Here is a 26,958-nt window from a genome sequence, read left to right on the forward strand (position 1 = left end):
CATGAATCAAGTACACCTCAGAGAAAAAAAAATCATGTGACTGTTGATAAAATGCTAGCACTGGGCTGAGGATTGAATTTTACGGGTCCCAGTTAGAAATACGCATACTGACCATTCTCCATAAAAGTGGCATTCTGAGACTAACTTATTGAATGCACAGTATACTAATTTGTGGCTTACAAGATGCATAGAGACACCGAATAGGGCAGTAACCGTAGTACTCGTGACTCATCTTACATAGCTCAGGCTGCTATGGCTCCTCTACAACTGCTAATACAAAGCCTAAAGAGAAATAGCATGAAACCACTTCCAAGCACAGACACCCTCATGGCCCTGCCTGTCTGGCCGCGGCACTTACAGCTTGTCCACCCTCGAGAAGCCGTGTCCCCAACAGCCACCCAGCGCCAGCCCCGCTCCAGCTGGCCGCACAGGGAGCGGAGCATGTGCACAACGCCTGGGGGTGCCGCTGCGCCGGGCTCTGCCCTCCGCCCCGGGAGCCCCGCGCCTTCCCCCCAGGAGGCCCGCACTCTGCCCCGGAGAGCCCCGCACGTTGTCCCCAGGAGCTCCGCATCCTGACCCTGGCGCCCCGCACCCTGTCCCGGGGAGCTCCGCCCTTCTCCCCCCGCCCCTCCGCTTACCGCGCAGAGGCTGCCCGTTGCCGTGGCGACGTGCCCTGGGACCCCTCGCGCTCGCGGGTCCGCCGGGAGGGGGACGGCCAGGCCGGGCCGGGCCGCCGGGGCCCGGGATCCCACGCGCGGGCGGCCGGTCCAGGCCAGTCGCCCCGCGGAGCGGAACCGGCATTCGGAGGCGGGGCGGGGACGGGCGGCGGGCGGAGCGCGGCGGGCCCGCCAGGGGGCGCGCGCCACCGGCAGCTCCCCGCCCCCGACGCCCCGCGGGCGGGCGCCGCGTCACCGGCTGCGCCCGAGCGTCAGAGCGCGGCGCCGCGCGTACGATGGGCCGCGGGCGGCCGGGCGGCCCGTGCCCCGCTGCCGTGAGTGATCCCCGGGCGGGCCCCTCCGTAGGCGGGGTCCCGGCCCGGGTGGCGGGGCCTGGCCTGGCTTCGGGGGGCGCGGGGGGAGGTTGGGACGTGAACGGGGCTCGGCGGCGCCGGCGGGAACTGCCCTTCCCTGCGCTCGGAGCCCCCCTGGCGCCGCCTGGCCCCACCGTCCCGCCCCGGCGGGCCCGGGCGCTTCTCGGCCCGCGGTGTCGCCACGGCCTTGCGCCAGCGCCGTGTCCTCCTTGTCCCCCGGCGGGTGCAGGGCGCCAGCGGCAGCAGCGCCCTCAGCAAGTGCTCGGCGGCGGCGCGGGGCTACATCCAGGACCGGTTCCTGCCCCTCCTGGTGGGGCGGCGGCGGCGGCGGCGGGCCCCGCTTGTCCACCGGTGAGGAGCGGGCGCGGCGCGGGGTGCCCGGCTGGCGGCTGCCGGGCCCCGGTGCGGGCGGCCCGCAGCCTCCCCTGCCAGCTGCGGAGGGGCTCCAGCGGCTCCCCAGGCTCCTGGCGCTTCGGTTGGAGGCACAACTCCATGAAATGCGTTTTTAGGACACGGTGACAGAGTGGCAACTTGCCGAGCACTGACTTTCAGTGATGTCACCTTTTTAGACACTTAGTATAATTTTACATGGCTTACGGGCAAAAATTGAAAGCTTTGTCCTGAGTGAAATGTGTCACCGGACTGGTTCCTAATTCCCGTATTCAATGCTGCTGAAAACTGCTTAGGATCTGAATACTAACTTACCGAAAATCTTAGCACATCAGTAGTTTTCTCATTAATTATCAAGAACATTGTAATTTTGGTAAGGTATTTGGTGGCTCAGGGTAACAATATTATCTTTTGAGTCAGTGGTATCTTATCAGTAGGTCTTCTCTGGAGCTTTGCAGGACACAGGCATGAATGTTTTAATGTGTATGTGTGGAGGGTTCTATGCTGATATGGTAGTGGAGTTTACATAATACGAGACTAACGGTTTAATGCAATCAAATGGCTGCCCATCGCCAAAGGAGTTTCATTGAGGGGGGCGAGAAAAAAAGCAGTATTCGTGCAGAAGCTTGCAGGCCTATGGAAATGAGTGTTGCTCACCAGGGAGCTGAGCCTGTGTGACTTGTTGCATGACATTGGCAAGCCAAACTAAATACTAAATTCATAGAAAGAGTTAAGTATTGCAGTTGTCAACACTGTCATAATGAGTTCTGGGACATCTTAGAATAGCTAGTGAAATCTGTAGCCCTTTTGAGGTGTGGGGACGATAACATGCTTGTTAAAGGGGTTGATAGGAACTGGTAAGCCTGGTGGGGATGTGGTGAAACTAACTAAAAGACAGTGCCAAGGAAAAAGAGGTGCTAGTCTGTGCTGGACTAGGCAAATGGTAAATGCTTTCCAGGAGTTAGACTTACTTAGTTCCATTCATTCAAAAAACAGAGAATGAAAATCCTTCCCTGACTTTGCTTCTCTTCCTTTTTTATTCCCCACTCACTGCATTTGCATGCACCGTCATTCATTCTGATATACCCAATAGCCCCTTGTAAGTAAAGGAGTTAATTTCATATTGTTGTTGGAATCTGATTTGGGGCAGGAACTCTGGCGCTGGCCACCCACATTGCAGAGGAGCATCCTGACTGTACGGATTCATACTTTTTCACCCAGTGGTGGTTGATGTATGCAAAATGGAACAGGTCCAGCTAGGATGACTGCATGTTTTCTCTGGGTTATCCGTAGTCTTGTTGGTTAGTACACTTACTGAATACAGAAGATCTGTATTTATTAACAAGCTCTAGATATGACATGTCATCAGACATCTTGCGGTGCAGTTCTATCGATGTGGGGTTACTGGATAGAGAAAAAAAGGTTTTTGAAATGCAGGATGCCAGTGGTGGAGAAATAGAGTTCCTGGACAGTGATTACAACTGAACTTCTTTCCACAGGGGTTACTACATCCGTGCCCGTGCTGTAGATCACTGTGTTCAAGACTTTCTGCTGAAGACCCAAAGCTACCCTAGGACACAGGTACGTTTTCTCTCTCTGGGTGTACTGGCAGTTTCCATTACATGTGTGAAAAGACTTTTTGGCATCTTGGCACAGCAGTAGTGTACTATTGCATCTGAACAGAATGAACTCAGAGATTTGACCGGCACTACTGTGACTGTCCATTTGTCACTTTGACAGAAATATGTGGGAGGGGGCAGTACCTACACAAAACTCTTCTACCTCTTGCAGGAGATTGCCTGATTTTGTCACTATAGATGATGTTATTGAATATTTTTCACACCTAGATGCTCAGGATGCTGCTAGACATGAGTATAACTTTTTCTGATACTTTATCTGCAGATCCTGTCTTTAGGTGCTGGCTTTGACTCCTTACGCTTCCGTTTGAAGGACGTAGGTCTTCTGCATCACACTGTGGTATACGAGGTGGATTTCCTAAATGTGGCATGCCAAAAAGCTGCTCTGATCAAAAGAATGAAAGAGTTGTCAGCACTGGTGGGAGATACCGGAGGGGAAGGATTAGGTATGGTATTTATGGAAGGTGTTCTGGATACTAAATGTTTAGAAGAAGCAAACATAACTTCAGCCTTTAGAAAGTGAGGTATGATGGCAGAGGAACTACAAAGTTGTAGACAAAAAGCATGGTTTTGCTGAAAATTTTTGGAACAAACAGATAATTTGTAAGCATTGGGAGATGAAAAAAAGATGTGTAGGTGCTGGAATGGATTTGTCGGGAATGGATTATATCAAACCAGGTTCAGTTTCTTTCAGTTACAGTTTCTCAAGTACTGCATCTGGCTTTGGGATCTTTAATACAAAGGCAGTGGCAAACTGCAGCATGTCCAGTGAGAGGTCACAAGAACGATAAAGTGGTGGAGCACGACATAGGAGGGCAGGCTGAGAGAACTGGGTTTGTTCAGCCTTAGGAACTGAGGTGAAGCTTACTGCAGTCTTCAACTGTCTAACAGGAGAGGATGAAAAAGGTGGAGCCAGACTTTTCTTGGAGGCACAAAGCAAACAGTCAAGGGGCAATTGTTGCAAGTTGTAGCAAAGGAAACTTCAGTAATGTGTAATGAAAATGTTTGTTTCTTGGTTTTTTTTCTGCCACATGAGTAGTTAAAAATGGGAACAGATTGCCCAGAAAGGCGGTAGAAACTCCAGCTTTGGACAGAGTTAGAGCTTGACTGGACAAAGCCTCCAGCAGCCTGATACAGGTAACTGCTGTGAGCAGGGAGTTGGACTAGATGACCTTCAAAGGCCCCTTTCAACCTAAATTATACTGTGATTTATGGCCTTTATGGGTAGGAGAAAAGGTATGACTCTTGGGTGTATTGACTGTAATAAAACATTAGTTGTTATGTTACCTGCCTTTTTTTTTTTTTTTTTTTCCCTCTCTAAGGCAGGAGAAAAATGAGCCTTATGAAACTACCATAGAGTGTAAGTAAAGCTGAAAGGATTATTATGCCAGCTAAATACTAAGGGGCAATTCAGTGGAAAAATCGAGGAATGTAAAGTATGGGGTTCACTAGAGATTCCTCTTGCATCTGATTTCCTTGAAGGTGTCTGTTAATGTTCTAGATGATATGCTGTAGAAGGTGAAAATGTAATAAACCAGCAAGAAACAGGGAGAGCTGAATATGGTGGATGAGAGTAGGATTTTGATAAAGTACACGAATGGTCTGGAAAGTCTGGAATGAAATACAGTAGGGACAGTAATGAAATACAGTAGGCTGCTATGCTTAGACTGTAATAATTGGTTTAAATACAGATGGAAGACAGGTGCAGAGCACAAGTCCCTGGCTGCCATGAACAGTTGGATAAGTCTTAGTGAGTAGCTCTTCCATGAGCTTGCTCAGTTTCCTCCTGAATCCATTCTTGTTTTTGTGGTTGGTTTTGAATCCATTCACTGGCAGCATCCTGTAGCAAAGAATTCTGTCTGTACCAATAATCTTCAACTACTTCAGCTGAAAGGCAGGTGTCAAAAGAGTTGGGAATATCCTATTTTCTGTGCCCAGAGGGCAGGAAGCGATGTGTAGATCAGTTAGTTGTCAGAAGAAGTTAATAGGGAACATGGAGATGGGCTTCTAGAGAAGGCTGTTTTGCCTCCAGTAATGAATGCCTTTGAGAAGTGTAATTAACAGTTCTCAGGGCAGGGGTAGTTGTTGGATTGCACTGGTACAGAGACATAGAGTAGGTAATTTCTAAAGGTACTTTACAGTTTGTTTCTGATCTGGTTTTGGTTGAAACAGCTTAACAAGCTATAGCTTATGGAGTACAGAGGTATGGTATTATAATCATAGAATCACAGAATGTCTTGGGTTGCAAGGGTCCTGAAAGACCCCCTGCCACGGTCAGGGACGTCCCCCACCAGCCCAGGCTGCTCCCAGCCCCGTCCAGCCTGGCCTTGAGCCCTGCCAGGGATGGGGCACCCACAGCTGCTCTGGGCAACCTGTTCCAGTGCCTCACCACCGTCACAGGGAAGGATTTCTTCCTTATATCTAATCTAAATCTAATGCTTGCAAATCATAAATTGGAACTTATTTCTGAGAGCGGTGATCTGGAAGACTAGTCCTGGTATTTGCAGGGAGCTAGCATGTGCTGGTTCAGGATTCAATGCAATTTTACAGAAAGAAATCTTTAAAAAACAAACCTCAAAAAACCCTTGAGAATGGTTTTATGGTTGTTAGGCAAACCATTCAAATTCTGTCAAAGCAATGGTACTTAGCTAAACTGAAAGGTCTGTAAAAGAGAGCCCTTCAGATTTGATTCTGAATTTTAGTGGCTCTATAAAAATGTTCTTAAAGTAAATATGATAAAGTTTTGTTGGTATACTAAATGTGATAGCTCTGTGAGACATCTGTAGGTGAAATTTGCATTAAGAATAATGGAGTTTTCGATCTGCATTTAATGGATTGCTTCTTGACACTATCCCTTTATGGTTCATTTAGCAATGGGGATTTTCTTGTACATGTCCCAGAGAAATTGAGTTGATGGGCACAGGCTTGTGAGCGATTGCCTGCGGGGCTGATATTCCTGTTTGTCCCTTTTGGTCTCAGTATTGCATCAGCACTGTAGTGAGGCTGGATAATTTTTGTCTCCCAGGAGTCATTACCTTTTCTGGAGGGGACTATAAACTACTGGGAGTGGATTTATCAGAGCTGTCTGAGCTGGAGAGAGCCCTGGAGGAAGCAGGGCTAGACAAAGAAATTCCCACCCTCTTCATAGCAGAGGTGGTGCTCACCTACATGGAAAACAGCAGGTCAGTTGAGTTATCTGCTGTTAACTAGGTGGTAAAATGAAAAGAACAAGCTTCTTTTTATGTACGCCACTCATGGCTGGGAGACCTGCTGTCTTGTAACTAAAGCTTCAGCAATTCTGTGGAAGTCCCAAACAGCTCCTTACTTCATAATTGTGATGGGATAATTGATGTCCATGACATCCTAAAAGGGAGGAAAAATAAGAAAAACCTTGAACATGTGATTTTGAGGTTTTTGTTCTGCTCATCCCCTGAATTCTCTGCACAGATGGGAGAGGAGAGGTTCATAAGTTCCCAGCACAGGATTCTCTTTGGTATATTACCTGTGTCAGGATGCCTTAGTAGCATGCTTTATAGTGTTGCAGGAGGATAGATTTTGTCTGCCCCTCAGTGATTTAATTCCTTGTACACGATCTGCCTGACAGGTCAGATGCCTTGATTCAGTGGGCAGCAGAGCATTTCTCTCAGGCATGCTTTCTGCTGTATGAGCAGATGCACCCAGAGGACCCTTTTGGACGTGTCATGCAGCACATTTCAGCCAGCTGAACTCTGCACTTCATTCTTTGTCAAAGTATCCTGATTGTGAGGCACAGCGGAGGCGCTTTTTTGAAAAGGTAAGTACCTGCAGCTCTAAGGAACACATGAAGCGTGTCTTACCTGGGAAAGATTGTAGCATTAAATAATTTTGGAAGTCATCAGATGTGTCAGTTACGGGTTGAAGAAGACAGGGCCAAGGCTGGGCCACTGCCTTCTCTAGTAGCATGACTAGTCATTTGAAGGTCTTTCCAACCAACTTGCAGTCTGCTTTCTGGTATGGCGTTAAGGCAAGATGGGTTCCTCTGAGGCTTTTGGTATAAATTAAGTTCTTAGGAGCTTTACAGGTAAGAGATCTATTCTTACCAGACTCTGGGCTGCTCTTGTTCCAGCTAGACAGTCTTAAAGGCCCATGCAGGTGTTTAATTTAGGGTCTTTGTTTTCTTGTGCGAAGTGAGTCTATCCTTCCAGAGCTAATAATTTTGAGGGGTTTCTTTTTTAGGGCTGGACTGAGTGCAGCGTCGTGGATATGAATATGTTTTTCACCTGTTGTACTCTGGAAGATGAGCAGCAAAAATTGCAGGCTCTGGAGCCTTTTGATGAATATGAGGTAACTCTTCTTGATTCTGAACACCAGTGACCTGGTTTTGATATGATAAGGTGTCTGCAACTTCTTATGGTCATAGTTCTGTACAAGAGTTGCTGAAGCATAGGTGTTCATGGAGGCAGAAAGGATGTTGAATCAGGCAGTTCATGCAGAGCCTGCAGGAAGCTCCACTTGAAGCTGGGGCAGGTAGCACTGGAAGCAGACTCTTGCTTGTTCCTTCCCCAGTGAGCAGTCTCTTAGGGAGACAGCCTTAGCATAGCAAACTAGCTGGTGGTATAAAAGGTGCTGTTGATGCTAAAAGTTTGCATGGGTTCAAGGGGCAATTATTTTAATGAAAGAGAAGTCTATTGAGGATTACTGAATAATATAAAAATAAACCTGTTGTGAGTTTCCTGACTGCAAATGGTTGGGAGCTGTCCTGGGAGAAGTAGATGCACTCGTCCTGCTCTCCTGTGTTTCTGTAGGCTATTACTGTTTGTCATTGTTGGACTCAGGTTACTAGTTTCAGATGTTTTTGGTCTGATGTTGTGCAGCCATTTTCTATATTAATGACTGAAATTTAACTATGACTCTGTTCTTTGCCGTTTTTATGTTAACTGCTAGCGAAGTTTGCAACTATTTCAAGTGTAGAAGAGAAGTCAAAGATACTGAGTAACTTCAAGATAAAGATCCTGTAGGGCACTTACTAGAAGTTTCCCTTTCAATTTTGTGATTTTCTGTTTATAATTCTCTCTAGAAATCTAACAGCATGCAGTATGAAAACTAAGTTAGCTTGCTTGCATTTATTTTGCCAACATGGAGGATCTGCTCTGCTACATGAATGCAAAATTGATCACTGAAAGATGCTGGCAGATTTGCAAAGTGGTGTAGAAATGCCTGCAAGAATTACTGTAGATCAAGACAATTGCTCATACAGTGAGAAAGAAAAGACATTTTATCATTTTCTTTATAGAGGAGGTTAACACGTACACAAGTCTGAGCTGAAAAACGTGCACAGGAGTAAGATACGTGGTAACAGAGAGCTCTACAATTAGCCTTTGAGGTAAAGTAAGGTCCAGATCTTACTATAAGCAAGCTTGATTGAATTAGGTAAGAAATGTAAAATATACACTTAGTGCTGAGGACAATTAATTTTTAGAATAATTTGTCTAGGGGTAAATAGTGGATTCTTCAATTCTTCAGTATTTACATTAACTTTTGGATATCACTTTTCAAAAGATGCTTTTTACTTTGGTAGATATTTGGGCAGTGATGCTAATATTGTGGTTTCTTGTGCCTTTTAAATTCATATTTATGCCTTCTAGTCACATAGTTGGCTGAATATATCCCACCCCATGGGAATGAACATACTAAATTCCCTGATGTCCATAAAAGCCAGGGTGGACCCTAGTGTTGCTCCTGACTACCTGTGCAATCCTTGTGCTTGTGCTTCTGCCTCTGAGGTATTCCAAGGCCAGACTGGAAATCGTATTTATGTATCATTGGCCAGCTGAGACCATATTGCACCTTTGAACGTTTGCAATTTCTTTGGGATCACTTCTGCTCCATGACCTTTAGGAAACCTTAATCCCTCTGGTATACAGCTCTCACTCTTTTCTATGATTAGAACTGGGAAGCATAAAGGGAAGCGGATTCCAAAAAAAGAAAGAAGTTCCTCATGCAACATGTAATTATTCTGTGGAACTCCTTGCTGCAGCAGCTTACAGATGATAAAAGTTTATGTGAGTTCAAAGAGCAACTGAATAGATTAATGGATGGGAAAACCATTGAGGATTGTTCAGTACAAAGACTCAGCTTCTTGCTTAGAAAATCCCTGAGCTGTACATTTTTGAAGATTGAGGTGAGGAAGGTATTTACACACTTGCTCTTTCTCAGATTCAGCTTTAGTCTTCTGATTTTGGCCACCATTGGAAACAGTGCTAGGCTAGGTTTTGATCACCCTGACCGTTCTGAGATCCTTACTATTGCTATAAGATTTTGAGGGGGATTGTTTGTTTTTGGGCTTGGCTGCAGGAATGGCATCTCAAATGTTCCCATTACTTTGTCTTGACTGCGTCAAAGGGGGTGGAACCTTCCTGGACACCATTGTTATCCAGTATGACAGGTACATACTGACTGGTTTTCATAGTATTCTTTTATCTCCTGCAGGCTTCACTGAGAGATTTTAGGAGACAGTAAAACCCTGGAAGGAACAGATGGGATGCTGCCACCTGAGTAGCTTTCTCCATCCTTCTAACAATGGTTCTGCTGTCCATAGTGAGGCCAGGGCCACCTCCTGACTCTAGTGGTTCTGATCAATTTCATTCTTATAGTTCATTGAACCTTCCAGTCTGAACAGCTCTTCTGTCTGTTTATATGTGGGGCCTTCCAGTGCATGGCTGCAATGCCAGTCTACCACGATCCTCCTTCTATTTTTGGTAACCCACAGGCTCTCCTTTTTCAGTTTATTCCTGCTTGCCTCTATACATGGTCCTCTGAGCCGTTCTATCCTTCCAGCTTCCAAAAGGTTGTTATGTTTACTTACTGCGCTATCAAAGTATCGTCCAGCAGAGCACTCAGGAGCGTGTCATGAAGTTTTGTTTTGTTATCCCCTGTGGGTGGAATTGTACATGTAGTATTTCTGTTTCTGAAATGTTTTTAAATCCGTACGTTACTTTTTTTAGGTAGGAGAAAAGTGGTACAGTTAGGGAAAAGCCAAGACCAAGACTGTGTTTCTGTGATTAAAAGGACTTGGCAGCAGTAGCAATCTAAGAAATACCTGCTTTTGGCTGTTTGCTTCCTTTTTCAGGGTGGAAAGCAGAAGGTTATTTTTAAGCTGTTTCACATCACTAGTCTTGTTCGCAGTATAGCACCACAAGTAGATCTGTCTGCAACTGAAAGTCGAAATCCATGTTCTAGGGAGCAGGAAAAACAGCTGGAAAAGGATAAGGCAGGATGACGTTCGTTAACCTAACAAGGCTATTGTGTTGTGTCTTGATTCGATCTGAAAATGTGTAGTGAAATTGAAGCTAAATGGATGTGGGTGTGGTTAAATATATTGTGTGATTGTCACTAGTCCTTATGTTAAAACCTTAAAAGCTCCTAAACGCGCAGGCTCTATCCATAAGTTAAAAAAAATCTGGCATTTGCTTAACTGACATGAGTACAGTGAAGACACTTGATTCATTAGAGACAGGAATAGGGTCTTTTTGCTGTTGACTGTTGTATTCCAAACTGATAGCAGGGGCTTTGAAAGTCTGGTAAAGTATCCATTCTTAGATATTTTTTTACTGGGAATGGCAAAAGGTATGTCTCAAGTACCAGTATGTGCCCCCAGCTATCCTATCAAATAGATTTGGGTCCCTCTTCAAGACAGTTGCAAGTACTAAGCCTTCTAACAGAGCACAGTAAGTATATTTTCTGAAACGAAAACACCCATCAGTCTTAAAAAAAATAATCTGTAGAAAGACATGCAAGTCCAAGAAGATGAAATTTTTTATTTCATCAAACAATAGAAAGTCTTGTACTAAGCAGCATTCAGTAGACGTAATTTTTCTGGGTATGGCATACAAAAAAATAGACTGAGAGCTGCTTTTCCCGCACCTCATCATCTCTTACAACATAAGAGTAAGGCACTTGCTTAAAACAAAGAAGACACAAATTTGAAAGTCATTAAAACAATTTGTACAACGTGTAAGTGAGCTAGAGTCTTGTGTTTAAAGCTTGTTTCACACTAAGGGATGTAGTATTTAGAGAGAAAGTATCTAGATAACTGAAAATATTCTCTTATAGTAGGGCTGTTGGAATTAACAGAGATTATTCCTCATGCTTTAGAATTGTATTTCAGTGCTTTTCTGAAGGTAGGATCCAAATCTATCAAGAAACTTTGAAATCCAGCTTCCGGGTCTTTGTCCTTTTTCTGCTGTTCTTTGCTATTCAACTAGCCAAATATTGTCTTCATCAGAAAGGTACTCCCTTTGAAGGTATTGCAGTGATTCCTCTCTTGCTACAGCAGTTTAGGATACTGCAGTCTCTTAATCTTACTTCCACCCCATTAAAGCAATCTCAGAACTGTGTCAGGAGTTGAGGGAGCAGTAAACAGAAGTAAAGTTGGCACAGTGGTAGTTCAAACCATTAAGGCTTTATTTCTAGGGCATGTCAGGTTGTCTGTGTCCCCTGTCAACTTGCTTCACAATTTTTTTTTTTCTTGAAAAGCTGTACAGACTTGCTCAATCTCTCATTTAAAACGTAGTCCTTGATTCTTGTTTGTGCATAAGTTCTTTGATTCTCTTTGGCTTGCAGTTTCTCATCATGAAGGTTCTGTCAGGATGGCTGGGAGTATCACTGCAGCAGTGTGTGCAATGCACTCTGAAGTTTCTGGCCTGAGACGTTACAGTCACCACTCTGTTCTTATAAAACCCAATGTGGTTCTCACCACTGGAGGCTTTGGGGAGGAGGATGGACAGCACTGCCGTATGAGAAATTTTCATGTGCTAATTAAGCATGCAGGCTACTGGAAAGCTGGCTGTGTGAAAAAGAAAAATCCTGATAAGAAATGGGGTGAGTTCCCATACTGATGCAAGCGTATGTAAGTCGTTTTTGTGCTGACAATGAAATAATGTCTAGTGGAAAAGTGATGTCACAGCATGGTTATGCTGGCAGTCAAAGAGATCTGAAGGTTCTGAATGCTAAGTGCCAGGTCCTGCACTTGGGTCATAACAACTCTGTGCAACACCACAGAGTTGCGGAAGAGTGGGTGGGAAGCTGCCCAGCACAGGAGGAGTGCTGGTCGGCAGCCGGCTGGGCATGAGCCCCCAGTGTGCCCAGGTGGCCACGGTGGCCAGCAGCGCCCTGGCCGGTGTCAGCAGCAGCGTGGCCAGCAGGGCCAGGCAGTGCCCGTCCCCCTGTGCTGGGCCCTGGTGCGGCCGCCCCTCGAGCCCTGGGCTCAGCGTTGGGCCCCTCACCCCCAGACAGACCCGGAGGGGCTGGAGCGTGTCCAGAGCCGGGCAGGGGGCTGGGGAAGGGTCTAGAGTACACGGCTTGTAAGGACTGGCTGAAGGAACTGGGGCTGTTTAGCCTGGAGAAGAGGAGGCTGAGGAGAGGCCTTGCCACTCCCTACGACTACCAGACAGGAGGCTGTAGGCAGGTGGGGGTTGGTCTCTTTTCCCAGGTAACAAGTGGTAGAATGAAAGGAAAGGGCCTCAGGTTGCACCAGGGGAGGTTTAGGTTGGATATTAGGAAAAAATTATTCCCTGAAAGAGTTGTCAAGCACTGGAACAGGCTACCCAGGGAAGTGGCTGAGTCACCATCCCTGGAGGTATTTAAAAAGCATGTAGACATGGTGCTTAGGGATATGGTTTAGTGATGCAGTTGGACTTGATATTAACGGTCATTTCCAACCTAAATGAATCAATGATTCTATACATTTCATGGGAGAAAGACCAGTGTGACCTGTGATGTTCTGTATCTCCACAGATGAGCAGTTGTACCATACTGTGTCGTGTCTCTCGAACAGCCTGGCCCTGGTGGTAGGAGGACGAACATCCCCAGCGAGTGCAGGCTTGGGAATGTTGTGGCTAAATTTCCCTGAAACCTGTAATGCTTCTGACCTAGGTGATATTACAGTGGACCTTTTAAGTGTGCAGCCTGCTGCTGAACCAGCTGCTTTGCGTTGGAGACACAGTACAACTGAAGTAATGTTCAAAGGTAAAAAGCCTGGAAAGAGTGGAAATGGCTGTAGGTATGCAGAGGTATAGAAATTCCAAATACATGGGGTAGTCCTGTCCAGAGAGTGAGGTCTAAAAGGCAAATTGTCATGATATAACCTTACTTTTTATGTAGTACAGGCTATGCGGTTAATGTTGGTGCATTGTATTCGTTTGAAACAATAGCTTTTTGCTGAACATTTCTGAAAGCATATGATCTTGATAGATTCATCACCACTTTAGAGAATCCAGTTACGTTTTGTAAAGGTTTTGTTCCAGTGGTGATTTTTTTTCCCCTGGGCTTAAAAGAGTCAAGGCTTAAATTTTGTGTGAATGTATTCTTATCGTATCCACCCAGTTCTTGTTGTGCCTTTTTGTTTGTCAAGCCCAGAAGTATATGTGAGAGGCTTTGCTAAATCTGACAAAAGGGACAGACTTGAGTAGTCTCAGCTGAGTTTCCTGAACTGAGCAACTGAACTCCTTGATCCAACAATTTGGCAGGATTTCAATTATCTATACCGTTAATACATGGTCAATTCATTACAGAACCTGTATGACAGATACCTTGTGATAATGACTTTTATTATAGATGAGCTGTAATCTTGTTAGCTTTCTAGATGCAGGGCAGGAATCAAAAAATAGAAATGACTGTATAGTGCTGAAAAAAAGTTCATAATGCATTTTTTTAAAGTGCTACTATACACTTGCAACTGCAGTTTGGTTGGCTCCGCTCTCACAAACACACCTACCCACAAATTAAAAGACTCATTTCCAGCTGTTCCTGTTTAAGATGCAGGATGTGACCAGACAGGCATACTGACCAGCAACCTGCTTACATGTCACTAGCCCTTTTTATCCTTTTATCCCTCTGTCTTCCTGTGTTCGTACCTCCACAAATCACTGATATCCATCCCTTTTCCTGCCTCTGATTCTCTCTTGAGCACCCCATAAGTCTTACGCAAACCCCAAATCCTCTTTCCCTGCAGTACCCACCTCCAGAGAGTTGCTCCTGTTTGCTCATTTTGATGAGTTTCACAGCTGGTAATGGGGCTGACAGTTCCCCTTGGACAGCTCTGGGAGGAGCTGGGACATATTGTCTGATTCTGTAAGCATGTAATTGGGGTTCTCTTGCCTGCACAACTGCTACTGCTTCTCTGTGCCTCCTCTTGTGTGTGAGGAAATGAGCCTTTTATGGCTTGATTGCTCTCCTGGAAGCAGCTGAGGCAGGATATTATTTGGGTTCTGCCACCTTGTTTTGCCTCTGTGCTCCTCTTTGACTGTGCAGGTGAGCTTTTTAGCGTGTAACCTAGCACTGCGAGTGAGTGAGGCTTTGTATAAACAGATGCTTACAAGAAAAGCAAAGTAAATGTTAAGAATTCTTAGCGTTAAAAGAATTGCTAGTAAAGGAACAAAAACCAGAATGGAGAATACTGTTCTGCCATTATGTAAGTCCTAGAATTGCAGAATGGTTTGGGTTGGAAGGGACCATAAAGACCATCCAGTTCCACCCCCCCTGCCATGGCCAGGGACACCTTCCACTAGGCCAGGTCACTCAAAGACCCGTCCAGCCGGGCCTTGAACAGTGCCAGGGATGGAGCATCCACAGCTTCTCGGGGCAACCTGCTCCAGTGTCTTTCCACCCTTATAGTAAAGAATTCCTTACTTACGTCCAATGTAAATCTACCCTCTTTTAGTTTAAAACCATTACCCTTTGTCCTGTCACTACAGGCAGTGGTAAAAGTCTCTCCCACTCTTTCTTATAAGCCCCCTTTGAATACTGAAAGGCTGCAATAAGGTGTCATTGGAAAGCCTTCTTTTCTTCAGGCTAAACGACCTCAACTCTCAGCCTTTCTTCACGGGAGAGATGCTCCAGCCCTCTAATCATTTTTGTGGCCTCCTCTGGACCCACTCTAAGATGTTCATGTCTGTCTTGTACTGGAGACCCCAGAACCGGATGCAGCGCTCCAGGTGGGGTCTTACTTCCCTGGACCTGCTGGCCACACTTTTTTTTTTTTGTGCAGCCCATGGTACAATTGGCTTTCTGGGCTAAAGGTGCACATTGCTGGCTCGTATTTAATTTTTCATCAAACAGTATCCCCAAGCCCTCCTTTGCAGGACTGCTCTCAATCCATGTATCCTGCAGCCTGTACTGATACTGGCAATTGCCCTGGGCCACGTGCAGGACCTTTCTCATGGCCCTGTTAAGCTTCATGAGATCCATATTGTCCTACTTCTTAAGCCTGCCAGTAGAAAAGAAATTAAAAGAAGCTTTGAGATCTCTTCTTGACACTTGAAATATGATGATTTCCTCTTTTGTATGCTGCATTACCCAGTGGTAAGTAGCATTGAAACCTTAGGGACATAATCTGTTCTGGAAGGCTGGGTCTTGGGATCATTTATGGCTGAAGTTATTCATGCTTGATCACACCAGAAAGAAGTTTCAGAACTTCCTCACTGAAGGATAATATTTTTAATTCTGGAGCATTATGGAGCAGGATCCCTAGCTCTTTATCCAGGAGAAGTGCCTCAGACGAAATGTTACTCTTCTAGTAGCAATTGTCAAATATTCAGTAGTTCTGAACAGGTCTAGAATCAAGCCCTGCAATGGCATGCTGAAGGTTTGTTTAGTAAAATATATCGACTGTACGGGGCAAAAACTTCAGCAGTTATTAGCAAGTCAGTGGTGGGTCCTAGTGGAATTCAGGGAGTGAAAGCTGTCCTTTCTTCAACTGTTTCATTCTCCGCTAGCTGGCAGGGAGCTATTGAAGGGGAACACCAGGGGAATTGTTAAGCAGTCATTAGTCTAGTCTGGAGCATACTTTGAATTTGTGGAGCAGTGTTTAATTAACACCGTAATGTAATTTAGAGTTCAGCCTTCTAGTCAAAATTTTATATCAAAGAAGCAACTGCTCAATGGGTAAATAACGTTTTATAAATGATACGTTGGTTTTTGTTTTTGTTGGACTGTATTGCATCATTTTATTTTTGCCCTGATTTTGCTTTGTAGCTGAAGTGACCAACAATTGTGTTATTTGCCCAGTCCGTTACGAAGAAGTAAGCTGACAGTACATAGTGCAGTTAACACACATCCTTGAAAGCTACCAAGAGTACTTTTGCACATTTTGTATCTCCTTTTTGAGGCTTCTCCAGATTAACTCCTACACACTTAAATTACCATTATCTCCCTTTTGCAGGAACAAATAGACATTCTTGTTGCCTTATGAGGATTTATCTGTTTTCTTGGGATAAACACAGATGTCATTGTGGTGCTATGATTTATGTATTTAGGGTTTTCTAGTTTTATTAGTTCTACAGGTGTAATCTTCCCATTGCCTAGTTTTCATTCCTTACGTCCGTTAGGTATATTAAAAAACGTGCTTTCTCCTTTTGGTTTTGAGACTATAGTGTATGATTTCCATTCAGACTTTACATATTCAGAAACTACATAATATAAGTGGATGATAAGGGTCTTCTTAATGACCACAAACATGAAAAATGTTAATAAAAATATTTAGTCTTCCATGTGTCTTATAAAAGGTCTAGATAGAAGAGTAATTCCTGTATCTTTGAAACAATTTCTTGCATTTATTGCTAAAGTCTGGAAATGTTTGTCGGATTGCTATGTCTTAATATAAAGTGTGTAAAACTACTGCCTGACTGCATTAATTTCTGTCTTTGGTTAGCTTTCGTTCTACAGGAAATTTAACCAAAAAATTTAACGAAGTAAATTTTTGCTTTTGTGACGTACCAAATTCTAACTTCTCTTTTCACCTTTTTCCATAGGCAAGAAGTATCTGTTTCTGTATGGTGGCCGCTCTGCTGTGGAGCCTGTGCTAGGTGATTGGTATTTCCTGCACACTCAAGAACTTTTCTGCACTGTGGTAAGAACTTAGGGAGGCCCTGGGGAGTAGAAGTTGCCTTTGCTTCATAGGTGCATGCTGCTGTATTGCAAGCCCAACTAAATCACAGTGGTATTAGCATACTGAAGTGGGTGACGCTGGTAGTACTATCACACTCTATAGTGATTAGAGTTAGAGCTAACTTGTAAGCACCTTGCTCTTTAGCGGAATACAGTCTTCACAGAATAGCTGAGATTTGAAGGGACATCTAGAGATCACCTAGTCCCTCCCCCTTGCTTAAAGCAGGTCTAACTAGAACAGGTTGCTCAGGATATTGTCCAGTTGGGTTCTGATTATCTTGAAAGATGGAAACTCCACAACCTCTTTAGGCAACTTGTGCCAGTGCTTGACCACCTTCATAATAAAATGTGAGGAGTTTTTATCTTTAAGTGGATATTTTTGTATTTCAGTTTGTGCCCATTGCCCTGTTGCTGGATACTACTGGGAACATTCTGTCTCTCTCTTCTTTCATTTCTCCCATTGGGCATTTATGCATGTTGATGAGATTTCCCCATGAGCATTCTCGGTCACCAAGGCATGCGGCTCCAGTGCCAACAGTCTGCTGTGGATGCTGTAGCGTGTGGTGCAGGGGAGGTTCCTGAACTGGGAAAACCTCAGGGGAGTGCAGAGATGGGGGCCAGGAGCAACTGCGGCCAAGAGCCCCACACCTCTAAAAGAAACCCCTGGGGAGCACTAGGGACCAGGGCAGGCAGGCAGGGCCTGGTGTGTCAGCCAGGGCGTGTCAAGGCGGTTTGCATGGCAGGGTGCTGTAACTTGGCTGGCTCGAACAGGGAGCCGTGGTACCTGTCTGGTAGGCGGCTATGTCTGCAGCTGACACGGCTTCCCAGGCAGAGCTTCCATGGGAACATGCTGCTACCCAGCCGTCAGGCTGCAGGGTGTGTCCCACTGCGGTACCAGTATCGGTGGCAACAGTGAGCACACCTGTGGGAGGTGTGCCCAGGTGGAGGAGCTCCTCTGCTTAGTGGCAGTGCTCCAGGAGGAGGTTGAGGAGTATCAGGGAGTCTGCGAAGGAGATTGTCTACTGGAATCCTACCTTCCCTGGGACAAACCTGTCAGGCAGACAAGACACGTGATATGGAGGATTCCCTATCCCTCTGCCCAGCAGAACATGGTAATTTAAGGGATAGAGGAGAACAAGTCTCTTAAACCAATGGTGGGCTCTTGGACCTCCAGAGCCCACTGTTGGAAGACCATGACTGGAGGAATGATGAACTCCCAGCTGACTCTGAATTTGTTCAAGACTTGCTGCCTCAGCTGAATGCGCATACATCTATGAGGCCGATGGGATTCATACGAGGGTACTGAAAGAGCTGGGTAAAGTTATCACAGGACCTCTTTCCATTATTTTTCAACAGTCTTCAGTCTAGAGAGGTCCCAGTCAACTGGAAACTGGCAAATGTCCCAGTTTTCAGGAAGGATAAGAAGGAAGACCCTAGTAATTACAGGCTTGACAGTCTTACTTCAGTGTCTAGTAAAATTATGGAGAAGGTTTTTCTGGGAGTTGCTGAAAAACACTTGAGAGACAGTGCAGTCATTGGTCATAGCCAGCATGGGTTCCCAAAGGGGAAAGCCCTGTTCAGGTAACTTAATTTCATTTTATGACAAGGTCACCCTTCTTGTTGATAAAGGGAAACCAGTAGGTGTGGGTTTTTTGGATTGTAGCATGGCTTTTGTTGTCTCTTGCAGTATCCTGGACAAAATGTTCAGCATACAGCTAGACAAGCCCATAATATGATGGGTGAACAGGTCAGACTGAAGGAGTTAGTAAATGGGGTTACGTCAGGCTGGCGGCCAGTCACCAGTGGGGTTCCACTGGGCTCAAGTATAGGGCCAGTGCTCTTTAATGTTTTAATAAATGATCTGGATGCAAGAGTTGAATGTACCTTAAGTAAGTTTGTTGATGATACCAAACTAGGAGGAGCTGTGGATTCCCTCAAGGGCAGAGAGCCCTTACAGAGAGATCTGGATAGACTAGAGAGCTGGGCAATTGCTAGCCATATGAAATTTAACAAGAGCGAGTGCCAGATTCTGTACCTAGGATGGAGTAATCCTGGTTATACATACAGACTGGGGGATGAGAGGCTGGAGGGCAGTCCCACCAAAAGAGATCTGGGGACTGGGTTGATTGAACGTGAGTCAGTGGTGTACCCTGGCAGCTAAAAGGGCCAACTGTGTCCTGGGGTGCATCAAGCACAGCATAGCTAGCTGGTCAGGAGGTGATTGTCCCACTCTATCCTGCACTGGTGCAGCCCACCTTGAGTTCTGTGGGCAGTTTTGGGTGCCTTTATTTAAGAAGGACAAATTAGAGTATGTCCAGAGGGGAGTGACCAAAATGGTGAAAGGTCTTGAGGGCAAGATTTATGAGGGGTGGCTGAGGTCACTTGGCCTGTTCTGCCTCGAGAAGAGAAGACTGAGGGGTGCCCTCATCGCAGTCTACAGCTTCCTCAGGGTAGGCAGTGGAGCAGAGAGGTGTTGACCAGTGACAGGACATGAGGAAATAGAATGAAGTTGCATCAGGGGAAGTTCAGACTGGACATCAGGAAAAGGCTCTTCACTGAGAGCGGCCAGTCACTGGAACAGGCTTCCCAGGGAATTGGTCACAGCACCAAGCCTGTCAGAGGTAAAGGAACATCTGGACAATGTTCTTAGTCATATGGTTTAGTTTTAGATACTCCTGTGAGGAGCAGGGAGTTGGCCTCAATGATTCTTATGGGTCCCTTCCAACTTGAGATGCTCTGATTCTGTGGTTCTGTGATTCTCTCCTTGAAGGCAACCAACATGGTGAAAGGTGTGGAGCACAAGACTTGGAAATGCATGCTCACATACGTGCAAGGTTCAGGGAAAATACAAACACACAAGTCTGCCCTCTAGCAGCTGGCATCCAGACACATGGGTGCCGTAATCCGTGGTCCTATTCTAGCTGCTGAAGCTGAGCTGCTCACTTGATTCAGTTGCCCCAGTCACCCAAGTAGTTGCCTCTGGGTCATGCACAGGTCCTGTGACCTGTGATGGTCTTGTCTTCCACTCATGCCACAGGCCCAGGAGTGCTTGCATTCCCAGTTTGACTCGTTTGTTGTCCCAAATTCACTCGCACCGGCCCCTCCAGTAGCTGACAGTCTGGAGGCAAAGTCTTTGAGAGCCATGAAGATGCTCTCAAGATCTGTGGCACCTCCAACTCCTGATGCTGAGGCTCTTGCTTGTTCTAGCTGTGGGCACAAAAGGCCCAGGAGTGTTTTCCCCTGCTGCTCTGACTCCGTTTTCTGGTTCCATATTCATTAATGCTTGTCTTTGCAGTTGCAGGCACCTAGTCTGTGCATCACTTGCATGGAGTAGAGTGTGATATTACACAGAAAGGTAGTTAAGAAAGGATTTAATCAGTAAGATAGATTGATCAGGTGCAGAGCTCAGTCAGACAAGTGTACTGACCGGTGACTGTTTACATGCGACTGACCCCTTCTGTGCCCTTTTGTGTTTGTTCCCCCTCTGTTCCCTAATGATCCTCTTGTAAACGTTTCTTAGTAAGTTTTGTTTAGTCCCACAGGACCCTCCTTTGAGTCTTTGAATCTTCTTGTTCGTCACGTCCACCTTCTTATCAGTTTCAAAGTCCAGGTTGACCATCCTCAAGCTGTGCCTGGAGTTTCTTAATGGCCCATGAATTAGTGATGGGAGACTTTTGATCTTTGGTATTGTCTCTGTTGTCCCTTGTCTGTCAGGTTTGTGTCTCTGGTTTTGTTTTATCAGTTCCCCCTTTATTTATTCCATTTGCATTGAAAGTGACTGTGATCCGGTAAACTTAATGAAACAGGTGCTCACCCTCCACATATGCTTTGAACTTCTACAGAAGCCAAATCAACTGTATCTCAGGTCCTCAAAAATACAGAAACTGATAGTAACAGATTATAAATATCTGGAAGATAATTGGGAGGTAAGTGACCACCAAGAAGAGTCCAAGAAGTTATTTGTTTAACATTATTTGTGTTTCTGTGGCATGGCAGTAGATTTTTTTTTTTTCTGAAGAATGCATATGTATCAAGACTTTAGTAGGACTTCACCTTGTGTGACACATTCATAACGTTACTAAGAAAACATGGTTTAAAGATGAGTGTTGCAGGGCGGTGCAAAATTATTTGGAAGTCAAACTGAGAAAATTTAGAAATGACACTCTATGGAAATGGTGTCCCACAGGATCAGTCCTGGGGTCTGATTATTAATGACAAAAATGATGAAGTGAAGAGTATTTGTATCTTACAGGTAGTTAACATCAGGCAGAGTAGTCTCAATAGTACCTTAGTGGACAAGAAGAAAACTCAAAATTACTTTGACATGGAGGAAGTACTTGTGGAAAAACAAATTGCAGGTTATTAAAGATAGACTAATTTTTAAAAATACTGCATAGCAGAATTATGCATAATTATAGGGGATCACAGGCTAAATAAGAGTAAGCAGGGTCATGCTGTTGTGGAGGGCCTAAACAGTGTGTTCAGGTATGTAACCAGTAATGTTATCTCTAAGACACATGAATTGGTCCTTCTATTCTCTTCAGTATTCTTAATCTCAGCAGGATCCTTGTAGAATACTCAGAGCTGATTCCGGAGAAAAAGGGGTGGACAGGATGTATACTATATACAGCTCTATAGAGGTATGCAAGAGAATGACCAGACCACATACCTTATAGCGGAAGATTTTGAAAGGCTTGTGGCTATTGAGCCTGGAGAAGTTTCAAGATAGAAAGAAGTGTTCAAATATGTAAAATATAGCTACAGAGAGGACAAACATTGTTCTCCATTTTTACCTTGAGCACTACAGGAAATCTATAGAAAGGGCAACTTCAAAAGGACACTGAGAGGAGCTGTTAATTATGAAGATTGTAAAGTGCTGCAGTAGACTGCCTAAAGAGATGAAGTCTTGTCACTGCAGACTTTCATAGCTATAGTTCCATTTGCTTTAGGAGAAAGCAATGGACCAGATGGCCTCCAAAATTTTCTCCACAGCTTTTTTGATATGATATTCTTTCAAATCCCTCATCTTAATTTTTTTCATTTAGTGCAAGCACTAAAGGTTTGCTTTCTGCACATTAGTACTGCAGTTCAGCATTTTACCTTGCTCTGTGGCTTGAGCGCTTTGCTGGTCACTGCATTAGTCCCTGTGTTTGTAAACTTGTGGTTCTCAGGTGCATGTCTTGAACAGAAAGCAGCATGTAAGAATGCACATAAAGTTGCCTGTAATAAATGTGCAGAAGTAAAACCCTCTCAAGACTGAATGGTACTAAATACACTGAGGGCCAGAGACATATCGGAGATAGTCTAAATGGAAACACTTCTACTCAGCAGTCCCTAGGGGAATGTGTGTTGGTTGGGTTTTTTGAATTGTTCCCTATCGTGGTTACCCTGTTCCCCTCCAGCAACTGTTCCTATCCTATGGCAGGAAGGACTGTTACATCCCACAGGACATGCAACAGCAAGAGATCATTTAAGAGCCTTGGCATGAAGGAGACATTTAGCTTGCCCAACTTGACCCTTGGACTTACGTTTTCCTAGATTCCTGTTGAGGGTCCAGTACCAGAAAGCCGTCACTCTCACAGTGCCTGCAGCTGGAAGGGAGGAGTGCTAATTACAGGAGGTCTGGGAGAAGCTGAGCAGCCCTTAGGTTCAGTTTTCTTTCTGAGGGAGCTTGAACATGGCTTTCAGTGGCAGACAGTAGAGACGCACCCTTCTCTCATCCCAAGGTAAGTAGAAGGCATTCAGCAGTGAATCTTCAGCCTGTATCTACCTACCTCTCTGACTAATGGAGTTTCTCATTTTGAACTCACAGGTATTCACATACTGCACATGTGCATGATGGAAAACTTCTGCTTGTTGGTGGAGTGTGGTTTCACTCATCCTCTGTGCCAGGCATCACTGTTCTTGACTTAATGACTGGTCTCTGCTTGGACTATACGATTAATGTGGTAAGTACTGACATTTTTCTTTCAGCGTAAACAGTGTAGTGTGAAGGAATGTTAACTGTAGGGGTATTCCCTGAAACACAGTAGGGAATGCAAAACAGGCAAATCTGTGAGTGGAATAAACATTCCTTGTTTGAGATGGAATCTAATTTTGAAGTGCTCTTACCAACCCAAGAGTACAGAACAGTGTTAAGAGAGGGAGAGTCTGAGTGTGCAGAAGACTGGAGGGCACAGAGCTGCTCTATTCCAAACAGGGGGAGCAGAACTGAGGTAGGCACAAGCCCAGTAATTTCAGGGTGCCTATGGAAGAAGAGAACAGATCAAACCAGAGCCTAAATTAGTCTTCATGGAGGTCTGTGGTATAATTTCATTAAAAAATTCATGGTGGAAATAGGTATGTGCTATAGCTGCTTCCTGAAGTATAAGAAGAAAATGGCATGGATATAGTGGAAACTGCACTTAAACATAAGAAAACTTCTTACTGTAAAGGTGATTGAACTCTGAACAGATTCAGAGAGGCTGTGGTTCTCTGTCATCGAAGATACTTAACACCTGACTGGGCAAGGTACTGAGCAACCTGCTGTAGTTGAGCCTGCTTGAACAGGTGTGGTTGGACTAGGTGATACCCAGATGTCCCTTCCAACCTCATCTATTCTGTGATTTTGTTCTATGATTCAGTGAAGAACAATCATACAGGTGATGTCACATACCAGGATTTTGGCATACTCTGGGCAAAACTTAGTCTAAATCTGTGAGTAGCCCTCACCTGTGATAATGCCGCCTGAAGTACAATAAAAACCTGGACCTGTTGGAGTGGGCCCAGAGGAGCGCCACAAAAATAATCAGAGGCTTGGAACACCCCTCCTGTGATGACAGGCTGAGAGAGTTTGGGTTGTTCAGCCTGGAGAAGAGAAGGCTCCAGGGAGACCTTATTGTGGTCTTTCAGTACTTAAAGGGGGCTTATAAGAAAGATGGGGATGGACTTTTTGATAGGGTCTGTAGCAGCAGGACAAGGGGGAATGGTTTGAAACTAAAGGAGAGAAGCTTCAGACTAGATACAAGGAGGAATTTTTTTACAATGAGGGTGGTGAAACACTGGCACAGGTTGCCCAGAGAGAGGTGGTCAATGCCCCATCCCTGGAAACATTTGAGGTCAGGCTAGGCAGGGCTCTGAGCAACCTGATGTAGTTGAAGATGTCCCTGCTCATTGCAGAGACACTTGACTAGATGACCTTTAAATGTCCCTTCCAATGCAAACCATTCTATGAGAAAACTTCCGTTGCTTGACAAGTTTTTATTTATCTTTTACTTAAAGAAACACATTTCTTTTAGGTATCTGTACATATGGTTCCTGTCCTTGGTGAAACTAGAATTTGTGACAGGTCTGTTTTTTATAATAGGCAGCATGTGTGCATCTGGCTGACCTTGCAGCATTTTCCTGAGGGCATAAAGCATGAAGTACGCTTAAATGTAATTGAGTTATTTCTTACTCTGTAGCAGAAGTTATAAGTGACCTAATATCCTTTAGATAATATAGGCTATCCTTGTTGGATAGTGCTGAGAATGGGTACCGTGATAATAAAGTTGCATCTAAAAGAATAGAACTTCTTTGTTGACATTGGATAAGTGGATGCAGATGGATTGGTAGCTGCCTTTGCTTATGAGCTGTTTGCTTGGACTTAGGTGCTACTTGCTCTGTAGGCTTTTGGAACTACCAGTACTGTGCTAAAATATTGATAGTACTGTACAGTATATGTGATTGGTCCCAAGTTTTGAAAGACTGGGATTGTCAGTGATTTTCTGTGCAGTACTGGATACAGCATTGATACATGCATTAGAAGGTGACAGCACCAAAACCATTGGCTGGCAGCTTTCTCTGTGCTTGAAAAAGCCATGGAACAGTCACCATGGGCAGATATATATCTCTTAATCGTTAACCTTTCTTCAAGAATATAGATGAAGGTGCTGTCATAAAAGTTGCCTTCTGTCTGGAGCATTTTACAAGGGAAGCCTCTACAACATGTCCTCTTCAGGTTGCAGTGGCCCCTGAATTGCCAACACAGCAGCTTTGTTACAGCTGCAGTCTGATACCTGCAACAAGTGTGTCTCCAAGGTTCGCTTTCCTGAGCTTTTGAATATTGGAAGTCATCATGAAAGAGCTTTTCTTCAGGTTGTCAGATATACAGGTTCTAAAGCAGATGTTTCTTGGACCTCAGATGTATAACTGTGTACTTTAGGCTGTCTCCTTTGTGGTGAAGGGGGCACAACTGTTCATTGCTTCCTCTGATATAAGAACTGGGAGACATTAGAAGAAGCTGGCAGGCAATACACTTCAAAAGAGTGCTTCCTGTGAAACATAGGTAAGCTCTAACTCCTTGCCATAGGACATGGATGCCAAAGTTTACATAGATTCAAAAGTGACAGGCTGTGTTCTTGGAAGGAAAAAAATTAAGGCTCAGGAAGTACATTCCCTCTCATTAAAAATCACTGAACTGCAAGTTACTGGGTGAGTGGAGTATACTACAGGAGTGTATCATGTTTTCCTTGTTCCTGTGTTCTTTAGCTATCTATTTCTGCTCACGTTTGTGGGTGGTATAGTGGACTAAATGGTCCTAGGTGGGACCCAGTGTGGCTGTTCTTAACTTTCTAATGAAGGTACCATATGAAGTATCTCTGCAGCATTGTGAGGTACCCACATGTTGAAGTCCTGTACATTCAAAATCTCCTTTGCTTTTTTAGGAGCAGCTGGAGTGGCCATTAATGCTGCATAAGCATAGTAGTGTCTTTCTGCCAGATGAGAAGGAGTTGTTGCTTATTGGTGGTGGTGGGAACTGCTTCTCCTTTGGGACACACCTGAACCCAGAGCCTGTGTCTTTGAGCCTCAGCAACATCCTGACCAGCCACTGACTGGGACCAAACAGGACTGAAACAATGCTGCTGCACTGTGGTGAGACACCTATTCACCCGTAGGTCCGAGAGCAACAAAATATTTCTGCAAAGATTTTCTATCCAGAATGCATTGGTAGAGGGTGGGGGGAGGATTAAAAGGGACAGTTACAAGTGGCTGCATATCTTATCTTTTTTTTTTTTTTTTTTTTTTTTTACTGCTCTTTGTGTTGCTGTAAATAAAAGTATCTTCAAAAGTAGCTCTGTGGTGGTAGTGGTAGTCCTTAGAGGAGAAGTGAGGAACAGTGCTGTGTTCAAAAGGGACATGACTTTGCACAATCATTGGAAACGCTCAGTCAAGCATAATTAAATAAGTGAAAGCAAGTGTATCTCAGGTCATGGTTGTGGTTTAACCCCAGCCAGCAACCCAGCCCCACACAGCCGCTTGCTCTCTCCCCCTCACCCAGAGGGATGGGGAGGAGGATCAGAAAGGAATGTAAAACTCGCGGGTTGAGATAAGAACAATTTAATAGGTAAAGCCAAAGCCGCACACTCAAGCAAAGCAAAGCAGGGAATTCATTCACCACTTCCCATGGGCAGGAATGTGTTCGGCCATCCCCAGGGCAGCAGGGCTCCATCACGCGTAATGGTTACTCAGGAAGACAAACACCATAATGCCAAATGTGCCGTCCCCCCCACCTTCTTCTTCCCCCAGTTTATATACTCAGCATGACATCATATGGTACGGAACATCCCTTTGGCTAGTTTGGGTCACCTGTCCTGGCCGTGCCCCCTCCCAGTTTCCCATCCCCTCCAGCTCTCTCACTGAGAAACTGAAAAGTCCTTGACTTAGTATAAACATTGTCACTTCCTGGCATTACAAAGGCAGGGACCTGTGTCTCTTTGTCCCTTCTGAGGTGTGCCCTCCAGAAAAGCTTGCAATGTTATAAGCCGGTAACTTTCAATAGCTGAGACAGCAGAAGGGAAAAGATGTGCTCCTTGCCTTTCTTCTGCTTGGTTTTTGAACAAGGGAAGGGAGCAGGACTGTTGCCCTGCAGCTTGTCACTCCAGTAAGACACTCCTTAATTCGCAGAAGCCCAGCAGAAGGGCTTAATGGATGGCTTTGGAAAAGGGCCAAAGGAGCAGA

At 45.0% G+C, this 26,958-nt stretch overlaps 1 protein-coding gene across 1 annotated transcript in view; it reads left to right on the top strand.

Annotated features, from left to right (window-relative positions):
* The first annotated feature begins 952 nt into the window (after positions 1 to 952).
* The window catches only part of LOC130144283 (uncharacterized), a 38,378-nt gene continuing 12,372 nt past the window's right edge, over positions 953 to 26,958 (top strand). The window contains 15 exon segments of the mRNA XM_056327699.1: positions 953 to 991; positions 1,260 to 1,381; positions 2,920 to 3,001; positions 3,323 to 3,373; positions 6,037 to 6,239; positions 6,662 to 6,759; positions 6,762 to 6,850; positions 7,273 to 7,380; positions 9,391 to 9,481; positions 11,659 to 11,916; positions 12,832 to 13,062; positions 16,845 to 16,942; positions 20,823 to 20,906; positions 22,519 to 22,706; positions 22,793 to 22,928. Coding sequence (XP_056183674.1) covers positions 953 to 991; positions 1,260 to 1,381; positions 2,920 to 3,001; positions 3,323 to 3,373; positions 6,037 to 6,239; positions 6,662 to 6,759; positions 6,762 to 6,850; positions 7,273 to 7,380; positions 9,391 to 9,481; positions 11,659 to 11,916; positions 12,832 to 13,062; positions 16,845 to 16,942; positions 20,823 to 20,906; positions 22,519 to 22,706; positions 22,793 to 22,928 — 1,878 coding nt within the window.

This window comes from Falco biarmicus, chromosome 2 (genome assembly GCF_023638135.1).
Source record: "Falco biarmicus isolate bFalBia1 chromosome 2, bFalBia1.pri, whole genome shotgun sequence".
NCBI classification, from domain to species: domain Eukaryota; kingdom Metazoa; phylum Chordata; class Aves; order Falconiformes; family Falconidae; genus Falco; species Falco biarmicus.